This window comes from Carlito syrichta, unplaced genomic scaffold (genome assembly GCF_000164805.1).
Source record: "Carlito syrichta isolate Samal-C Ts95f unplaced genomic scaffold, Tarsius_syrichta-2.0.1 Scaffold311780, whole genome shotgun sequence".
NCBI classification, from domain to species: Eukaryota; Metazoa; Chordata; class Mammalia; order Primates; family Tarsiidae; genus Carlito; species Carlito syrichta.
Window position 1 is genome coordinate 513459 of NW_007255876.1, and position 21581 is coordinate 535039.

General features: G+C 46.4%; 1 protein-coding gene across 4 annotated transcripts in view; it reads right to left on the reverse strand.

Annotated features, from left to right (window-relative positions):
• G3BP2 (G3BP stress granule assembly factor 2) overlaps positions 1-2810 on the reverse strand; it is a 37780-nt gene extending 34970 nt beyond the window's left edge. For 2 of the 4 annotated variants that reach the window (XM_008069059.2, XM_008069053.2), the window contains exon 1: positions 2426-2810. Coding sequence is in view for 1 of the 4 variants with exons in the window: in XM_008069051.2 (XP_008067242.1) it covers positions 1276-1380 (105 nt within the window). In the remaining 3 variants the exon portion in view is untranslated. Of the gene's footprint in view, positions 1-1275; positions 1383-2425 lie in introns of those variants that run through there. The other 2 variants (XM_008069051.2, XM_008069052.2) reach the window with 2 other exon arrangements.
• Between the last annotated feature and the right edge of the window lie 18771 nt (positions 2811-21581).

The following is a 21581-nucleotide window of genomic DNA, read 5'->3' on the forward strand; positions in this document are numbered from 1 at the left end:
GGCGGGTCTCGAACCCGCGGGCTCAGGCAATCCACTCACCTCAGCCTCCCAAAGGCCCGGAATTACAGGCTGAGCCACCGAGCCCAGCTCAAAAATTAACTTTAGAGAATCAAACTGTTAGCTATTTAAAACCTGCAAGGAGAAAAAAGCAAAGGAATAAAGCAGGACCATAACATAATAGGAAATCCAAAAGTCATTCCCAATATACCTACAATAAATCAATGGTACCACAATAGGACAAATACCTGGAAATTACAAAATAAAAATAAGTAGAAACACAGCACTCAAGAAACGGATTCTATTGTGTCTGAAGCCACGCCAGGAATTCTGCGAGAAGAACCAATTTATTTTATCAGCCTTTTTTCTTTGTAATAGAGACAAGGTCTTGCTCTGTTGCCCACGCTGGTCTCCCAACTCTCGGGCTCAGGCAAGCCTCTCGCCTAGGTCTCCCAAAGTGCTGGGATTACAGGAGTGAGTCACTGTGCCTAGCCCAGTCTATCAGATATCGAACAAGTGTCTACCAGTGTAGAATAAGTAGGTCATGTTTATGGATAAAATTCTACTAGAATTTAAATTCAGAAGAAATCCTTAAGTTTGCCCCTTTCAAAATCAGCATTGAAAAGGGATCATTCACTGTCTCCACATCCACTCAATATAAAGTATGTGGAAAAGTCTTTTAAAGCAACTGAGGGGAAAAATATTCTATCATAATGGGTAATAAGCAGCAACAATTTTGTAGGACAAGGAACTCGTTAAGAATCTAAAGACACGGTGCCAACATTTTCTTCAAACCAGGAATTGCCTGCTGACAAAATCAACTGCTCAGCTGCTAACGGAACACTCAGTTCTGTTACTCTATGAAATTATCTAATGATTTGTTTTCTTCTTACCTTTTACTTTTGACCCATTCCTCCCACAAGCACTCTGGTTCACTCTTGATGCCTGTTCATCACTACTAATATTTCAACCCTGAACCATGACAGCTATTAAACAGTGAACAATTCATTCGAAGTCCTTATTATCCCTACAATTCTTCGATAGCTTTTCAAAATTAAATAGCTTGTAGAGATTAAATCATAACATAAGGACACATATGAGTAATTTTAAAAATCTAAGAAAAATGTAAGGTAATACAGATAAAGAAACAACACTTATTAAATCCTATGAGATTCAAATTCATCATATCTTCTTTTTTTTTTAAACCAGGTAACCCGAGATTATCAGAAGGACTACTGGATACTAACAGGACCGAATGTTTACTTAGAAACTGCTCACATGCCCAAGGCTGTATGAACTGCCAAATATGGAGCTGCACAAGGAACTGCCATCATCTTCCACTCTAGCACACCGAAGCTCCCTGGGCTGCATTTGATGGTTCATAGATTCAACGCTAACGTTCGGAAGACTAGAACGAGGTATGCAGCCTCGAACCTAGGGACCTTAATCGAAGCTAAAATCACAACCATCACACAGGGTAAAAAGGGGACAACTCTGCTATTCCAGCTAGAGGGACACGTGCTTTTTTTTTTAAGAGGGAAAAAGTAATTCCCCAAAAATCCGTTAAAAGATTAGGTATGCGTTGAGGAAAAAATATTGATCTATGCAGAAAACTGTAGACGCCAATCAGTATTCGCCACAAAGCGGCACAGGGCCATCTTAAGAAACCTGCTATTAGAGACGCAGGGAAAATTCGATCAGATTCCACGAACAAATTCAACACAACCTAGCGAAGCTTGGGTTCCTCTCCGTCCACCCAAAAAAGCGGGGGGGGGCGGGGGAAGACCCATTCCTCAGACGTCTTTGCCCTTCCCGGGTGCACAGGGGGCCGTTCGCATGAAAGGGGACCAGAAAAGGCGCACGTTAGCCCCGGGGTCCGGGCACGTTCGAGATTAAGCCCGGGGGAGGAGGAGGAGGGGGGAGCCGCCGGAACGCTAGGCGCCGGGCGAGCGCCGCGGCTGCCTCCGAACCCGGATTCCGTTCCCGCGGGCAGAAATGGTGCCCGGAGGCCGCTACTTTCGCATCTGCGTCGCTTCTGTCTCTGCCGACACAACCTCACGTCCCCTCCCCCACGGGCGGGGCGGCGACGGCCTCCGCGCCCCGCAGGAACCGGGCAGGAGAGGCGCGAGCGAGGCGGAAGGAGGATCGGTGGGCTGCGCGCCCCGTGCCTTCCCCGGAAAGCCCACTCCCCCACTTCCTGTCTGGATCTCGCCGCCGCGTCCCCGCCAGCCCGGCCCTGCCGGTGCCCTCCGAGCCCCCGACCCCTCTAGGCGGCCTCCTCCCCTTACCGGAGGGCAATGGTTCGCTCCTCCCGCGCCCACGGCGGCGCCTCAGCCGCTCCACGGGACGGTGGCCCCGCGCCGCCCGCGCGAAGGGAATGTCCCCTTCCGACCACCACACCGGCCTCCCTCCCGGCCCCCGTACACACCTCCAGCCAACGGCGGCGGCAGGGACGGCGCGCGGCAGGCAGCGGGAGAGGCGCCGACGTTCGGCCGCGGCGGGTTCTACTCGCCCACCGCCCACGCCCTCCGAGAGACCTGAAGCTTCCTGGCCAGAGACTCGAGCTCAGTTCCCTCACAACCGCCGCTTCCCGGGCGCCAGGCGCTGCGGCGAGCGACTCGGAGCGCGGACGTCCCGCCCCCTTCGCCGCCGCCCCCTCTTATTGTTTTACCCCTGCCGAAAGGGCCAGGGAACCCCCAGCACGGCGCCAGCCAATCACGCACCTCATTCGCCCGCTAGGCCCAGCCTCCTCGCGTCCCTCCGCGGAGCACGCGCAGTACGTCGCCGCGCTCGCCGCCACTCGCGCCCGGAAAGCCGGGGAACCGGAACCGGCCCGAAGCCGGGCCGCGAGTCCGCGGACTTGACGTCACAAGGAGGCCACCTTCTTCCAGGCCCGCGGCTCCGGCCTTGCCGCTACCTGCCAGGTCGAACGAGCTGGAGCCGGCTCGCTGCAGCGCGGTGTGCAGTCTGGGCCCTGTCAAGCATCGCCTTGAAGAGGGAGGGGACAAGGCATCCGCAGGCATCAGACGCCGCTAGCGGCCTCCGCCGTTGGCACGTTGATGTCACCTACGTTGCTTGTTAGCTCAGGCTAGAAAATGGAGGCTTTGAGCCCGATCGAGAAGGCCACGATCATCCTGGCAGCGCAGAGTCATATACATGACTGGCCCACGGGCCCGGGGCCGGGGTGTAGGGAAATGAGGAGGTGGCCTCTACAGAGGAGGAAGGCTCCTTCTTTGTGTGCCGGGTATGGATCGAGGCATCGCTTCATGCGCGCTAAGCAGCGCCCATAATAAGGCCAGCAGCATCAGCTCTCCAGCCGTGGGCGAGATCTGGGCCCAGACGTGTCCCCGGCCACCGTGGGGGACCCTCCCTTTGACCTTGACCGCGGAAAAAGCCAAGCCAAATCTTGCAGTCCAGGAAGTCACTTTGCACCTTAGGTCTGGCAGTGTTTTCAAAGGATATCCAGATAGCACAGGAAATTTGGAGCGAGGGGTTGAGGAAATGTCCAACGAAATGGAAAGGCAATTAGGAAAGGAAAACACATTAATGAATGCTTGTAAGCCAAACATCATGGCCTTTGCCACGTACATTGTATCGTTTTCTTCACGATTCTCTAAGGGCAATTTTAAAGTATCTTTTTGGGGGTGGGGGTTGAGTCGGAGTCTCCCTCTGTCACCCAGGCTGGAGTGCAGTGGCACGCTCACGGCCACTGCAGCCTGGATCTACTGGGTTTAAGCGATCCTTCCGCCTCAGCCCTGAACTCTAAGTAGCTGGAACTACAGGTGCGCGCCACCATGCCCGGCTAATTTTTTTATTTATTGTAGAGACGAGGTCTCCCCATGTTGCCCAGGCTGATCTTGAACCCCTGGGTCATGGAATCCTCTCGCCTCCCAAAGTGCAGGGATGACCGGCGTGAGCCACCACTCAGCCAATTTTAAGGTATCTTAAACGTGTGAAGACAGGCTTACAGGGGCAATGCCAACATTTGAGCCAACAGAGGCTACATTATCTTTACTTTAGACTGCTTCATCATTTTGTTATATGGAAAATATATGGGCAGATCATCACTTCTATGATAGTAACCTGAGTTTTTCCTTAAAGTTTTCTATTACATGCAGATTGTCCTTTAAGTCTAATACTACATACCAAGCAACCTAATAATTATTTTATGCACTTATTTAAGCCTCATGATACCCCTATGAAATGGTAGCTATTTTTATCCCCATTTAACAGATGAGGAAATTGAGGCTTAAAGCAGTCAAATAACTTACCCAAGGACACAGAGCTACTACTATTCACAGGAGTTGAGATTCGAACACAGGCACTCTGCTTCTACAGTCCATACCCTTACCCACAAATTATGGAATACTCCCATTGTACTAACTGCCACAATTTACTTCTCTACTGTTTTTTGTTGTCTTTTATATAGATGGGGGTTCTCCCTATGTTGCCTAGGCTGATCTCAAACTCCTGGGCTCAGACAGCTCTCCCTCTTCAGCCTCCCCAAGTGCTGGGATTACAAGCTTAACTGCCACACCTGGCTCTTCCTCACCGTTGACTAACAGTTCAATTGTCCTTCCAGCTTAGTGCACTGAATGCAATGCTATTATACATATTCTTCACCTTGTATCTTGGGGTACATATGCAAAAGTTTCTCTACAGCAATGGTTCACACCTTAATGTGCATCAGAATCACCTCAAGGGCATGTCCAAACGAAATGGTGGGCCCCATTCCCAGAGTTTCTACTTCATCAGGTCTGTGTAGAGCCCTGAGAATTTGCATTTTTTTTTTTTTTCTGGAGTCTCACTCTGTCGCCCAGGTTGGAATGCAGTGGCATGCTCACAGCTACTCCTAGTGTCCACCTGCTGGGCTCCAGCAATCATCCCACCTCAGCCTTCCAAGTAGCTGGAACCACGCCCGGTTGTGCACACAACCACGCACGGTTGTGCACACAACCACGCCCGGCTAATTTTTTATTTTATTGTAGAGACAAGGTCTCACCAAGTTGCCCAGGCTGGTCTCAAACCCTCGGGATCAGACAATCCACTCACCTCAGCCTCCCAAAGTGCTGGAATTACAGGCTGAGCCACCGAGCTGGCCAAGAATTTGCATTTCTAATAAATTCCCAGCTAATACTGCTGTGGCTGCTCTAGGAATCACACCTGAAGAATCTGATCCCACTGATCCATGGTGGGGGTTGGGAAGCTTTCGGCTGTGAAGGAACACAGTAAATATTTTAGGGTTTTTTTTTTTAGTCAGAGTCTCACTCTGTCGCCCAGGCTGGAGTGCAGTGGAATGCTCATGGCCACTGCAGCCTCAATGTGCTGGGCTCAGGCGAAACTTACACCTCAGCCTTCCAAGTAGCTGGAACTACAGGTATGTGCCACCATGCCCAGCTAATTTTATTTATTGTAGAGTCGAAGTCTTGCCAAGTTGCATGGTCTGGTCTTGAACCCTGGACTAAGGCAGTCTTCTCGCCTCTGCCTCCCAAAGTGCTGGGATGAAAGGCATGAGCCACCACACCCAGCCAATATTTTAGGCTTTGAGGGCCACATATGGTCTCTGGAGTTTATTCCTCTCCCCTCTTCCCCCCGCCTCTCAAAATGTAAGAAATACATGGGGTTCAGTGGCCGAAGCAAGTGGATTGCCTGAGCCTGTGGGTTTGAGACCAGCCCGGGCAACTTGGTGAGACCTCGTCTCTACAATAAATTAAAAAATTAGCCGGGCGCGGTAGCAAGCACCTGCAGTTCCAGCTACTTGAAAGGCTGAGGTGAAAGGATCTCCAAAGCCCATTAGGTCAACACTGAGGTGGCCATGAGTGTGCACTGCACTCCAGCCTGGGCAACAGAGTGAGACTCCAACTCAAAAAAAAAAAAATTAAGAAATAGTCTTAACCTAACTCTAGGGCAATCCAAAATCAGGCCTTGGGTAACCCTGCTTCTGGGCATATACCAATGAGTTGCTGGGGGAAAAGATTCAGCTATCTTCAGTTTTTTTTTTTGAGTTGGAGTCTCACTCTGTCACCCAGGCTGGAGTGCAGTGGCCGCTCCCGCCCACCGCAGCCTCGACCTGCTGGGCCCCAGCGATCCTTCCCCCTCAGCCTTCCAATTAGCTTGAACTACAGGCGTGCACTACCACACTCGGCTAATTTTTTTGATTTATTGTAGAGATGAGGTCTCGCCAAGTTGCCCAGGCGGGTCTCGAATCCTCAGGCTCAGGCAATCCACTCACCTCAGCCTCCCAAAGGCGCGGGATTACAGGCTGAGCCACTGAGCCCAGCTTATCTTCAGTTTTAATAAACCCTAATCTGTTCTCCCCAAGTGACAATTTTGACCTCGTAAATGTCTCTCAAATCTGTTCCCTCTGAATGTCTCTCCATACTTATACCCTCTGCCCAGGTTCAGTCTCCTTCATTGTCCCAGGAAGACGCAGTAGCCTTCAACTAATCGTTCTACAACCCCCGTCACCCAAAGACTAGGCAGGGAAACCAAACTGTAGTCATTCAATGGCTCAGGTCAAATAGTTTTATGTTATCCTTGACTCCTTGTCTTACGCCACATGGCCAATTGCCAGTAAGTTTCTGTTCCCTTTACCTTCAACATGTATTCTGGATTAAATACTATGCATCACTATTACTGCCGTAGGAGTGGTCCAGGCCACCACCTACTGCAACAGCTTTATGAATCTTTTTTGGGCTCATACTTTCACTCCTATTCCACTATAGTCTGTTCTCACAGCAGCCAGATCCTTCAGAGCTGTAAATCAGATGATCCCAAAACCTTCCCAAGGCAACACAAAATCTCAAAGTCCCTACAAGGCCTAGCTGATCCAGTCCTTACCTACTACTTACACCCCCTTTTTTTTTTTCACCACTGTTCCCTTACACCACCCCAGCTCTTCCTTTTATATTCCAATCACAATCCCACCCCAAAGCCTTTAATGGGAATTTTTATGAAAACACTGAAAAAAAAATCAAAGCAAATCGCATATACTGATTTTCCCCATCCTGCAATAACTCACTCAAGCATTCTAAAAGTGATTTAGGAGCTGGGTTTGGTGGCTCAGCCTGTGATCCCGCGCCTTTGGGAGGCTGAGGTGAGTGAATTGCCTGAGCCCGCAGGTTCCAGACCAGCCTGCGCAGTGAGACCTCATCTCTACAATAAATCAAAAAATCAGCCAGGTGTGGTAGCGCATGCCTGTAATTCCAGCTACTTGGAAGGTTGAGGCAGGATTGCCGGAGTCCAGCAGGTGGAGGCTGCGGTGGCCGGGAGCGGCCACTGCACTCCAGTCTGGGCAACAGAGTGAGACTCCAACTCAAAAAAAAAAAAAAGTGACTTAGGTATGATTTTCCCTTACACAGAACACCCTTTTAGAATTTCAGTGAACCTAATACTGGTTGGCTAGCTTGTCTAAACTGTGCATTGTGGTTATTTTGTATTATTTATGTATTATATGGGTCTCAGGTTCTTTTCTAGAGGGCTTTTTATAAATAGAAGTCAGACGGCAATCTGCAGGTTATCTGGCCGAGTATCTGCTTAGTAATATTTTACAAGATTCTTAAAATTTGAATTCCAGCCAGGCTCGGTGGCTCAGCCTGTAATCCCACGCCTTTGGGAGGCTGAGGTGAGTGGATTGCCTGAGCCCGCAGCTTCGAGACCCACCTGGGCAAATTGGAGGCTTCATCTCTACAATAAATCAAAAATCAGCTGGGCGTGGTAGCGCACGCCTGTAGTTCCAGCTACTTGGAAGGCTGAGGCAGAAGGATCGTGGGAGCCCACCAGGTCGAGGCTGCGATGGCCGGGAGCGGCCACTGCACTCCAGTCTGGGCGACAAAGTGAGACTCCAACTCAAAAAAAAAAAAAAATTGAATTCCGGCCAGGTGCGGTGGCTCACACCTATAAGCCCAGGACTTTGGGAGCCCGAGGTGAGAGAACTGCCTGAGTCCACGGGTTCAAGACCAGCCTGGGCAACTTGGTAAGACTTCATCTCTACAATAAAGCAAAAAATTAGGCTGCCGCAGTGGCTCAGTCTATAATCTCAGCACTTTGGGAGGCCAAGGTGAGAGGATTACCTTAGTCCAGGGGTTTGAGACCAACCTGGGCAACTTGGTGAGCCCTCATCTCTACAACAAATCAAAAAATAAGCCGGGCGTGGTAGCGTGCACCTGTAGTTCCAGCTGCTTGGAAGGCTGAGGTGGAAGGATTGCCTAAGCCCAGCAGGTCGAGACTGCGGAGGCCATAAGCATGCCATTGCACTCCAGCCTCGGTGACAGAGTGAGACTCCAACTAAAAAAAAAACTTGGATTCCTTCATTCAGTAGCTATCATGAGTGCCAATATATCACGCAGAATACTAGGCTCAGAATAAAGCAAAAATAAGTGAAACATAATCTCTTCAGGAACTGGGGAAAAGAGGAGGAAGAGGAGAGACAGAAAAGGAGGGAGAGTCAGAGAAAGAAAATAGGGCAACAATTAGAATGGAGGGTGCTGTTAAGTTATATTACACTAGGGACACTGAATTGCACTTGCGCTTTGTACCTCTTCATAACATTGAATTCTGAATTCACAATTTAATATCTGATACCCCCCTCACCCTCAAGACAGACACACATACACACACACACCTCTAAGTGCCATGAAGGAAGAACCCTAATTAGCCTCTTGGATATTGGCAAATGCCTTACAAACACTTGTTGGTTGGCTGATCATGGTGGGAGCACAGAGAAAATGCGCAGTCTTTCTCCTGGGCTTCAAGTATTTTTGATGTCTTTGCCCTAACTTCTAGAACAGTGTATAATTTGCTTGTTGTTATTCCTTCTTGATTGATAATAACAGTTTTTAAGTGATGGGCACAGTGGCTCATGCCTGTAATCCCAGCACTTTGGGAAGTCAAAACCGGAGGAACTCTTGAGGCCAGGAGTTCGAGACCAGCCTTGACAATATAATGAGACCGCCCCCCTGTCCCTAATAAAAAATAAAAATATATAATAATAGTTTTTAAGGCTGTGGATTTTCCCCTGACAATAGTTTCAGCCACATTCCATAAATTGTATTCACTGTTGTCATTTTCTAAATGGTTTGTATGTAGTTTAGATTTCTTCTTTGATTCAGTTATTGTTTAAAGATAATTGATTGAAAATGTATAGGTAGTTTGAGTTTTTAAATTTAAACTTTCTATGTTTACTTGTTGGTTTTAGTGCATTATGATCTGTAAGTGTGGCGAGTACATTTTTGTGCTTTTTGGAATTTGTTGGGATTTTTCCTCGTGGCTTAATAATTAGGTGCACCTTTGTAAGTTGTCTATAAAACCCTAATCTATTGAAATCACCTTCTACTGTCTTTTAATTTGTCTTTCTAATTGTTTTACATTATAGATTTTAAACTTTTTATTTTGAAATGATTTCATAGATCCTGAAAAGTTGCAAAAATAGTTTGAAAATTCTCATATGCCTTTCAACTACATTTCTGGAATGTTCATATTTACTACATTTTGCTTCATCATTCTCATTCACTTTTCTCCTCTCTTTTTTTCCTCTCTCAATAAACTGCCAATTCCCTAAGGACAGTACATTCAATTGCTTTGGCCTCATCTTGTGCCTAGTACTCTGCTTGATACACTGGCATTCAATGGTGATTACTGAATGAATGAATCCAGGAGTTTCAAAGAAACCTATTGGTGGTTATTATGGGCCCTATGCCAGACAACTTGAAGGCTGCCATGTGACCCTTATCCATACAATCATCTAGAAGAGACCCTATTGAAAATATTTTTTAGCCTGATGTGGCGGCTCATGCCCATCATCCCAACACACTGGGAGACAAGAGGACTGTCTGAGTCCAGGGGTTCAAGACTAGCCTGGGCAACCTGGTGAAACCTCTTCTCTACCATGAATCAAAAAACTTAGCCAGGTGTGGAGGTGCATACCTATGTAGTTCTAGCTACTCAGAAGGCTGAGGCAGAAGGATTGCCTGAGCCCAGCAGGTCAAGACTGCGGTGACTGTGAGTGTGCCACTGAACTCCAGCCTGGGCAACCGAGTGAGACTCTGATTCAAAAAAATAAAAATAAAAAAATTTTTAAAATAATAAAATATTTTTTAGATATGATGTCCCTTTGCTCCCATTTGTCCCATTACTGATGCTGCTAGCTTTCATCACTTGGTTAATGCACAGTCTTCCAGGATTTTCCAGTGTAAAGTTGTTATTGTTTTCCCCTTGTAATTAATAAGTATCTTAAACACAGTCATATTTGAGACTATGTGCTAGTCATCCTACCAGTTTTACTACGCATGATGATTTGTCTGAATCTATTTTTGCTACGATGGCTGCCAAATTGTCATTTGTCTAATTCCATCATTCTTCCTACATTTATCAACTGGAATTCTACAATAAGATCTTTCTTTCCCATTTATTTTTTTCATTCATTTATTTACAAATGTGAATGCATGGATTCCTATTTTACAATCATTGCTACAGTATTTTCTTGTTCATAGTGTCCCTGATTTGGCCAACAGAAGCTCCACCAAGTTGGTTCTCCTGTTTTATACATTTTAATTTTACATTATTTGCCACATAAAGATAAATTAGGGGCCAGGCATGGTGGCTCATGCCTGTAATCCCAGCACTTTGGAAAGCCAAGGCAGGAGAATCACTTGGACTCAAGAGTTCAAGACTAGCCTGGGCAACACAGTGAGACCTCATCTGTACAAAAAATTAAAAAATTAGCCGGATGTGGTGGTGCATGCCTATAGTCCCCACTACTCAGGAGACTGAGGCTGAAGGATTGCCTGAGCCTAGTGGGAGACCTGACTGAAAAAAAAAAAAAAAAGAAAAAATATATAAATAACTTGGACATCTTTTATCTTTAAATGGAAACATGTGATGTGCAAAGGACCCTTTGTACATTTCTGTTGGGATTTAGCATTACTTCATCCTCTAAAAAAGCAATTTGGCAGAATATATCAAAAGCTTTAAACATGTTTCCACTTTTTGAGTCAATAATTTCACCACTGGGTGTTTATCACTCTTAGGATATATACCAAGAAGTTCATTAGGATGTTATTTAAATATTTATTATCATTTAAAAACTTGGCCAGCAATCCCAGCACTTTGGGAGGTAGAGGTAAGAGGATTGCCTGAGCTCAGGGGTTTGAGACCAGCCTGGGCACTTTGGCAAGACCTCGTCTCTACAATAATCAAAAAATTAGCCGGGTGTGGTAGCTTGTGCCTGTAGTTACAGCTACTTGGAAGGCTGAGGAGGAAGGATCACCTGAACCCAGCAGGTTGAGACTGTGGTGGCTATGAGTGTGTCACTGCCCTCCAGCCTGGGCGACAGAGTGAGATTCCAACTCAACAAATAAATAAATAAATAAATAAAATAAAAACTTGAAGCATTCTAAATATCCAGTAATAGTGAATGGTTAAGTAAACTATGACATGTATATTTGATACATCCACATGTAAATCTGTGAATTTAAATATTGAATAATATATTTTTATGTTACATATTTATTTTCAATCTTAAACATGTTTATGACACAATCTTAAGTAAAAAATAGGGTACACAGTTTTCTTTTTTTTTTTTTAATTTCTTTTTTTTGAGTCGGATTCTCACCCTGTTGCCCAAACAGGAGCACAGTGGCATGCTCACGGCCACCCCACCATCAACTTGCTGGGCCCTGGCAATCCTTCTGTCTCAGCCTTCCAAGTAGCCAGAACTACAGGCATGCGCTACCACGCCCGACTAATTTTTTTTAAAATTTATTGTATAGACGAGGTCTTGCCAATTTGCCCAGGCTGGTCTTGTACTTGTGGGCTCAGGCAATCCACTTACCTCAGCCTCCTAACGTGCTAGGATTACAGGCTGAGCCATCGAGCCCAGCCTATAATTTTCTATTAAGTAGGAACACGTTTCATGTTTTTGGTTGGCTAAATGTCTTTCTGTACCTCCTACTTTTCAATTATTGGTCATATGTTAGTTGCTTTTTTTTTTTTACTTGGAGTCTCCCTCTGTCACCCAGGCTGGAGTGGAGTGGCACACTCAGGGCAACGGCAACCTCAAACTTCTGGGCTCAGGCGATCCTTCTACCTCAGTCTTCCAAGTAACTGGAACCACAGGTGGGCACCATCACACTCGGCTAATTTTTTTATTTATTGTAAATAAGCAGTCTTGTCCAGTTGCCCAGGCTGGTCTCGAACCCCTGGGCTCCAGCAGTCCTCTTGCCTCAGCCTTCCAAAGTGTTGGGATGACAGCCTGGAGCCACCATGCCCAGCCTATAAAACATTTTTAACACTTGGTAAGTGCTCAATAAACATCAGCAATTAGTGTTTGGTCCTTGAAAAAATATACACACCAATGGCTTTCAACTGATTATTTTTTCACAGACTGCCCACTGTTTTGCTCTGAAGTAACAACTTACATTTATATAGCATTTTACAGTTTTCAAAATACTTTCAGCACATTATCTCATTTCAGTTTCACAAGCCATTCACAAAGTATGCAAGCTGCATCAGCCTAAAAATGGCCAAATTAGATAGAGAACCATAGAGTCCTCTGACTCAAGCCACTGTCACATCACACTGCTCAGTGGTGAACTTGCACAGCCTCAAAGCAAGACACACTGATTGAAAACATGGGGCTTGAGAATTCCAGGGCCCTCTCTTGTAACTGGCTCCTTTACAAAGCTTTTTAATGCACAGAGATACCTACTCCCGTGAGTAAAAGGAATCCATTTTGGAGCACGAGAGAAGAAAGCCATTTATGGCCTGAAGAAAGAAACAAATGTTCATTTCTCTCTGCAATGTTTCTATCCGTTATCTCTTTGTGAGGCTGGGGCAGGTTAGGGTATACAGGGGGGTTTCCTCTAGATGCATTGAGTGTGTTAAATATGTCACACCCTGAAAATTGCAGGAAACATTTGCATAGCCTATTTGTGTGGTTCAGTACAAGATGTCACAAGGTGATTGGTATAGGTGGTAGGTTTTAGCCATGTAACTTGTTTTGATCATACCTATGAAAGTCTTCGAGTAAAGAGATTCTACATGCACCTGAGATTCAAAGGATAAAGGCTGTAAACTCTAAGGAGGTCACCTCAGAATTTAGAGCTGATGATCTCATCAGAAATCAACATACAAAGAATTAGATTATGGGAATAAAATTGGCCTACCCTGAATTTGTAAATTCAAATGGATTGTATCTGAGGTTCCTGAGACTATGATGCCATCTAAAAGCATGTTGACCTAAGTGATATAAGAGATACAATAATACTGGGAAGTATAACAACAAAAGATAATGTACATAGATGAGAAATCTTCTGCCCTGATTACCTAGAGTCCAGAAAATTGACCGAAAAGAGGAAAATTTTCACAAGTGTTTATCACATGGTCCAGGAAAGACTGTATTTATCAGACAGGAATATTTTAGCTATTACTGGGTTGCAGAGTATATTTAATTCTTTAAGCCTAATTCTGGATATGAGATGCCTCAAGGTTATCCAATGCTCTCTTCGTTGATTTAATGGCCACCAAGCTCTGTGACACTGAGAAAGGGCCTAATCTAATCAGTGGGTATTTTGTTTACTGGGAAGGTGTCTCTTCCTTTGTGAAACTGAATTCTGGTAATTTGTTCATCAATCTCCTATAGATTAAGTTAACATAAAAGAGTATCCCTGAGCCAGATTTCCTCATGGGAGGAGGCAGGTGGTTGTACTGAGAGAAATCAAGAGCTGAGGAGCAAATCCTCCACTTAAATATAAAAACATGAAATGCTTGGAAGGCTGAGGCGGAAGGATTGCCGGAGCCCAGCAGGTCGAGGCTGCGGTGGCCGGGAGCGGCCACTGCACTCCAGTCTGGGCGACAGAGTGAGACTCTAACTCAAAAAAAGAAGCATGAAATGCAAGAGAACAAATGTCATTTTCTTTACTGACTAGTTTTGTGACACTGGTCAGGTTAGTTCATTTCTCTGAACTAAATCATTAGTTTCTTCAAGGATAAACAGCCAACTTTAGGGTTATTGTGAGAAGTATTTATAGCATTTAGCACAGTTTCTGGCAAAGTGTATAAGCGTGTATGGTTCCTCTTCTAAAACTAGGTCAAACCTTCAACATCATGGGACCCTAACACAGGGCCACACAAAGTCACAGACAGCCAGGTCAGGCCTCCTATCCATCCTTCCACTGCCTCTTCTTTTTTTTGAGTCAGCGTCTCACTGTCACCCAGGCTGGAAAAATTTTTAAAAAAAGAAGGATGCAAGAGCTTTATAACTGAGGCAGGAATGTTCTTCAGAATCAAGCTATACCCTACTCTTCTGGTTAAATCACAGGCTTGGCTTTTTTTTTTTTTTTTTTTTTTTTGAGTTGGTGTCTCACTCTGTTGCCCAGACTGGAGTGCAGTGGCACACTCACAGCCACTGCAGCCTCGATCTGCTGGGCTCAGGCGATCTTTCCGCCTCAGCCTTCCAAATAGCTAGAACTACAGGTGCGTGCTACCATGCCCAGCTAGTTTTTAAAAAATATTTATTGGAGAGATGAGGTTTCACCAAGTTGCCCAGGCTGGTCTTGAACACTGTGCTTAGGCAATCCTCTCACCTCAGCATCCCAAAGTCCTGGGATTATAGGCTTGAGTCACTGTGCCCAGCCTGGCTTTTTTTTTTAATGGTATTTACTTATTTAGAGTTGGAGTCTCACTTTGTCACCCAGGCTGGAGTACATAGCACAATCACAGTTCACCACAGCTTCAAACTCTTGAGCTCAGGCAATTCTTCTACCTAAGCCTCCCTAGTAGCTGGGACTACAGGTGCATACCACCACACCTGGCTAATTTTTTTTTTTTTTTGAGTTGGAGTCTCACTCTGTTGCCCAGACTAGAATGCAGTGGCCGCTCTCGGCCACCACAGCCTCGACCTGCTGGGCTCTGGCAATCCTTCCGCCTCAGCCTTCCAAGTAGCCGGAATTACAGGCATGTGCTACCACGCCCGGCTGATTTTTTTATTTATTGTAGAGATGAGGTCTTCCTGCCCAGGCGGGTCTCGAACCCACGGGCTCAGGCAATCCACTCACCTCAGCCTCCCAAAGGCGCGGGATTGCAGGCTCAGCCACCGAGCCCGGATCACCTGGCTAATTTTTTTAAATTTTGTTGTAGAGAGGAGATCTCACTATGTTGCCCAGGCTGGTCTCAAACTCCTAGGCTCAAGCAATCCTCCAGCCTCAGCCTTCCAGAGTGTTGGGATTACAGGCATGAGCCACCACCATGCCAGTCAAGCCTGGCTTTTTAATTATCTACATCCTTCTTCCTGAATGCCTCCTGACCTATGCCTTGTTGACTAACACTTATCTAAATGAGTCCTGCTTGTGGAAGTTAATTACCTGGCTCCTGGCAGCTGACTCATAATTGACAGGTGCTCACAGTTACTTTTCTATGTCTAGCTGGGCATCAGTGATCCCAGTTGGCCTGACCCCTAACTCCACAGCCAAGTCCTCAAATTACCCAAGTTCTTGATCATGATGTGAGAAGGAAAAGTGAACCTAAAGTTACTGACCAAAGGCCTTTTGTGCACAAGAAAGCAGTCCTAGATAAAATGTGGTCATCAGAGCAATGATGTCCAGAGGAGAAATGTATTTGTTTTTCTCTCTAAGCATTCAAGACCTATGGAGAATTTCAAGGAGTAATGAAGTTGAGGGAGAAGGGGCAGGAAGGAAGGAGGCTTTGCCATAAGCAGAATTGGGAAAAGGTTTTAAAAAGAACTAGTAAGGATTGTTAAGGAGTTTTCAGATATATTTGAGTAAAGGAAGTTCCCTAAATGTTGCTCTAAACCAGACGTTTTGGATTTGTTGGTTTTTAATTACCTTATTATTATTTATTTTATTTTTTATTTTTATTTTTTAGTTGGAGTCTCACTCTGTCGCCCAGGCTGGAGTGCAGTGGCACGCTCACGGTCACCACAGCCTCGACCTGCTGGGCTCAGGCTATCCTTCCGCCTCAGCCTTCCAAGTAGCCGGAACTACAGGCATGTGCTACCACGCCCGGCTAATTTTTGATTTATTGTAGAGACAGGTCTTGCCAAGTTGCTTGGGCGGGTCTCGAACCTGTGGGCTCAGGCAATCCACTCGCCTCGGCCTCCCAATGTGCTGGGATTACAGGCTGAGCCAACGAGCCTGACCGATTTATTATTTTTTTAAGGCTAGTCAAGTGAAGCAGTGAGAGTGGAGAAGAAAGAAATCCATAACTGATCAATTAGTTATAAACACCACTGCACTCAAACCAGCCTTTTTTGTTGTTCTTTTAAAGAGACGAGTTCTCCTTATGTTGTCCAGGCTGGAGTGCAGTGTCTACTCACAGTCTCAATCAATTATCACGCGCTGTAGGGCTCAAGCGATCCTCCCGCCTTAGTCTCTGGGCATGCACAACCGCTCATGGCTAAATTTTTTATTTTGGCTAAATCATTTCTTAACCTGAAGCCTATGCACATTTTGGGGGGTGGATATTGCTTGTGAAACCATGGACACTCTGTAAATATGCATGTCTTTGTTTGCTGAAAAGGCCCATATTTCATTGTCCTCTAAAACTAGTGTATATTGGCCAGGCTTGGTGGCTCAGCCTGTAATCCCAGCACTTTGGGAGGTTGAGGTGAGTAGGTTGCCTGAGCCCACAGGTTGGAGACCCACCCAGGCAACTTGGTGAGACCTCATCTCTACAATAAATCAAAAATTAGCTGGGTGTGGTGGTGCACGCCTGTAATTCTAGCTACTTGGAAGGCTGAGGCGGAAGGATTGCCGGAGCCCAGCAGGTCGAGGCTGTGGTGACCAGGAGGGTGCCACTGCACTTCAGTCTGGGTGACGGAGTGAGACTCCAACTCAAAAAATAAAAATAAATAAATAAAACAAATAAAATTAGTCTATGTCCTAAAAGTTTAAGAACCAATGATCCAAACCATATATCCTGGTAATAATGAGTATTTATTGAAGTGAAGGCTCTATAGTATAAAGAATGTGTTTCTGAGCTGGGCTCGGTGGCTCAGCCTGTAATCCCGCGCCTTTGGGAGGCTGAGGTGAGTGGATTGCCTGAGCCCGCGGGTTCGAGACCCGTCTGGGCAGGCGAAACCTCATCTATACGATAAATCAAAAAAATAGCCAGGCATGGTAGCGCGTGTCTGTAGTTCCAGCTACGTGGAAGGCTGAGGCAGAAGGATCACCGGAGCCCAGCAGGCCGAGGCTGTGGTGGCCGGGAGTGGCCGCTGCGCGCCAGTCTGGGCGACAGAGTGAGACTCCAACTCAAGAAAAAAAAAAACAAGAATGTGTTTCTGGAGAAGTCATCTCGCTATGTTGTGCAGGCTGATCTCGAACTCTTGGGCTCAAACAATCCTGCCTTGGCCTCCAGAGTGCTGGGATTACAGGCATGAGTCACTGCACCTGCCCTCAGAATGCTATTTTTTTATTTTTTATTTTCATATTTCAGTCATATTTTTTCCAACTACAAAAAAAATTTTTTAAATTAGCCAGGTGTAGTGGCATAAGACTGTAGTCCTAGCTACTCAGAAGGCTGAGATGGAAGGATTGCCTGACTCTAGGAGGTTGAGGCTGCAGCGAGCCATGATTGAGCCCCTGCACTCCAGCCTGGGCGGCACAGTGAGACCCCCTGTGCGACAGAGTAAGACTCGACTCAAAAAAGAAAGAAAGAAAAAGTCATATTTCACTAAAATTCTATGTTAGTCAGTGATTTCAGTTTGTCATTATATGGGATGCTGACCTATTTACTGAATTTGATCTTGTACTATTTTTATGAAGCCTGTCAATATTGGGGGCATGGGTAGAAGGCTACAAAGAAGATCCCTATAGAATTCTCTGCAACTTCCGATTCATCTGTACTTATTTCAAAATAAACTTTTCTTTTCCTTTTGAGTCAGTCTTCCTCTGTCACCCAGGCTGGAGTGCAGTTGCACGCTCATAGTCACTGCAGCCTTGACCTGCTGGACTCAGGTGATTCTTCCACCTCAGCCTTCCAAGTAGCTGGAACTGCAGGCCTGCACTACCACACCTGGCTCATTTTTTTATTTATTGTAGAGATGAGTTCTTGCCACATTTCCCAGGCTGGCCTCGAACCCCAGGGCTCAGTCAATCCTCTTGCTTCCATCTCCCAAAGTGATGGGATTATAGGTGTGAGCTTCCCCAAATGCTGGGATTATAGGCGTGAGCCCCTGCGCCCGACTGGGATGAATTTAATAGCATCAAAGATCATCTTGGTTATAGGCAATAATATGAGTAAATTTCACAAACACAATGTTAAGCAAAAGAAGCCAGTCACTAAAAGTGGACATATTTTAAATTCTACTGGTATAAAGTTCAAAAAGAGCAAAAGTAATCTATGATTTTAGAAATCAGAAGTGAGGCATGAGGGAAGCTTCTGGGGTCCTGGTAGGGTTTGGTATCCTAATCTGGGTGCTGGTCACATGGGTAAGTTCAGTTTGCAAGATGTCATTGATCTATACACTGATGGTTAATGTTTTCCATACATAGGTTATACTTCAATGATAGGAAAAGATAAAAATAACAAAGATCATCATAGGCACTACACCAATAAAGCACCCAGGTTAAAAACCAACAACCACACTGAGCACAGTGGCTCAAACCTGTAACCGCAGCACTTTGGGAGGTGGAAGCAAGAGGATTGCCTAAATTCAGGGGTTTGAGACCAGCCTGAGCAACATGGTAAGACCTTGTCTCCACAATAAATAAAAAAATTAAACCGGGCTCGGTGGCTCAGCCTGTAATCCCGCGCCTTTGGGAGGCTGAGGTGAGTGGATTGCCTGAGTCCGCGGGTTCGAGACCCGCCTGGGCAGCAAGACTTCATCTCTACAATAAATCAAAAAAATCAGCCAGGCATGGTAGCGCATGCCTGTAATTCCGGCTACTTGGAAGGCTGAGGCAGAAGGATCGCCGGAGCCCAGCAGGTTGGGAGCGACCACTGCACTCCAGTCTGGGTGATAGAGTGAGACTTCAACTCAAAAATAAATAAATAAATAAATAAGCCAGGCATGGTGGCACGTGCCTGTGGTTCTAGCTACTTAGAAGGCTGAAACAGAAGGATCCCCTGAGCCCAGCAGGTGGAGGCTGCAGTGGCCATTAGTAATGCCACTGCACGCCAGACTGGGCGGCAAGGTGAGACTCCGACTCATAAAACAAACAAACAGACAGATGGTAGAATACAAATAAACAAAGGAAGAGCCATAAAAACACAATGTGTCCAGGCACAGGAGCAACAGGAAGGGGTTTCTGGAGAGCAGGGGTTGCCAGATGGCACCTGCAGGCCACAGCCAGCTCACAATGTTCTGTTTTGCCCTTGCAAGGTTTCATACGTTTTTTCACTGACTGCTGACATTTAAAATTGAGAGGTTTAGCTGGGCTCAGTGGCTCAGCCTGTAATCCCGCGCTTTGGGAGGCTGAGATGAGTGAATTGTCTGAGCCCGCAGGTTCGAGACCCGCCTGGGCAACTTGGCGAGACCTCATCTCTACAATAAATCAAAAAATTAGCCGGGTGTGGTAGCGCACGCCTGTAGTTCCAGCTACTTGGAAGGCTGAGGCGGAAGGATCGCCGGAGCCCAGCAAGTCGAGGCTGTGGTGGCCGGGAGCAGCCACTGCACTCCAGTCTGGGCGACAGAGTGAGACTCCAACTCAAAAAAATAAAATAAAATTGAGAGGTTTAACATCAAAATCCAGACATCCAGCTTCTCTTGAAAAAGATTCTGGCAACAGTGGACTCACGTTTCCACACAGAAACAACAGGCAGCTCAGCATCTGTAGTTCCCTTGGGATGAGAGTCCTCTCTCTGGGTTTGCAGCCCCCTCTTCGGTTTATATTCTGGCCTGCCTCTAAAGTAATTGCTGGAATTGCCCCTGTAATTCCAGCAATTTGAGAGGTGAAGGCAAGAGGATTGCCTGAGCAGCATGGCAAGACCTCGTCTCTAAAATGAATCAAAAAATTAGCCAGGGGTGGTGGGGCATGCCTATGGTTCCAGCTACTTGGAAGGCTAAGGTGGAAGGACCGCCTAAGCCCAGCAGATCGAGGTTGCAGTGGCCGTGAGTATGCCACTGCACTCCATCTTGGACAACAGAGTGAGACTCTGACTCAAAAAATCCAAAAAAAAGCAGTAATAGTCAAGGCCTAGTGAAGGCTGGGCATGGTGGCTCATGACTGTAATCCCAGCACTTTGGGAGTACGAGGCAGAAGGATCAGGAGTTCAAGACTAGCCTAGACTACATAGTGAGAACTTTCCTCTTAAAAAAAGAAAGACCTGGCCGGGCTCGGTGGCTCAGCCTGTAATCCCAGCACTTTGGGAGGCCAAGGTGAGTGGATTGCCTGAGCCCCTCAGTTCGAGACCTGCCTGGGCAACTTGGCAAGACCTCATCTCTACAATAAATCAAAAATTAGCCAAGCATGGTAGTGGGCGCCTGTAGTTCCGGCTACTTGGAAGGTTGAGGCAGAAGGATCGCCAGAGCCCAGCAGGTCGAGGCTGTGGTGGCCGGGAGCGTGCCACTGTACTCCAGCCTGGGCAAAGGAGAAAGACTCCAACTCAAAAAAAAAAAAAAAAAAAAAAAAAGAAAGAAAGACCTAATGAATATCTGCTGGGAGATTGGCCCTGTGGTTCAAGGTCCAGTATCCAGAAGGTTCAACCAGTGTAGGTTGGAACACAGCACTGGTGGGGGTGGGGAAAAAAAAAAAAAAAACAGAATCTGATCGTCTAGGGAAGGATGTGGTAAAACTAATCAACATTTCAGGGACTCAGCAAAAAAGGCCATCAGGCCAAGAAGAGAGTGAAGTTATTGTGAAGACAGCAACACTCAGGTCCCTAGGAAGCAGCCACTCAGGTGCCACAGGCTCTGCCTGATCTGCCGCAGTCAGAATCAGTTCCAAGGTCCATATAAGCTGTGACCCTTCTCAGCTGCTGCAATGATTGTCTCCCACACTAGATGGATCTGAGACTGAAGGTAAAAGGTATTTGTGTCTGGGACTGAAGATCAAGGCAGGGGTTGGGCTAAGTCTGAGGCAAGCAAAGTCAATCTGGACATCCCCAGAAATTAGCTAGAAATGGGTCTGGAGCTCAGGAAAGAAGTAGATGGAAACCGAGATTTGGGAGCAATCTCCTGGGAGCATCAAAGAGCGGAAAGAGTTCAAATAGAAGCAGAAGGACGGCCAAGGCTGATGGAGGTACCACATCAAAGGGAGGAGGGGACAGGAAACACTACCAGGGCAGTCAAAGAGGCACAGAAAAATACACATAGCCGGGAGCAGTGGCTCACGCCTGTCATCCCAGAACTATGGGAGGCCAAGTCAAGAGGATTGCCTGAGTCCACAGATTCGAGACCAGCCTGGACACCTTGGTGAGATCCCGTCTCTACAATAAATCAAAAAATTAGCCAGGAGTGGTGGCACACTCCTATGGTTCCAGCTATGTGGAAGGCTGAGGCACAAGGATCGCCTGAGTCCAGTAGATCAAGGCTACACTTCAGCCTGGGCAACAGAATGAGATGTTGACTCAAAAAAAAAAAGGGAAGCTGGGCTCGGTGGCTCAGCCTGTAATCCCGCGCCTTTGGGAGG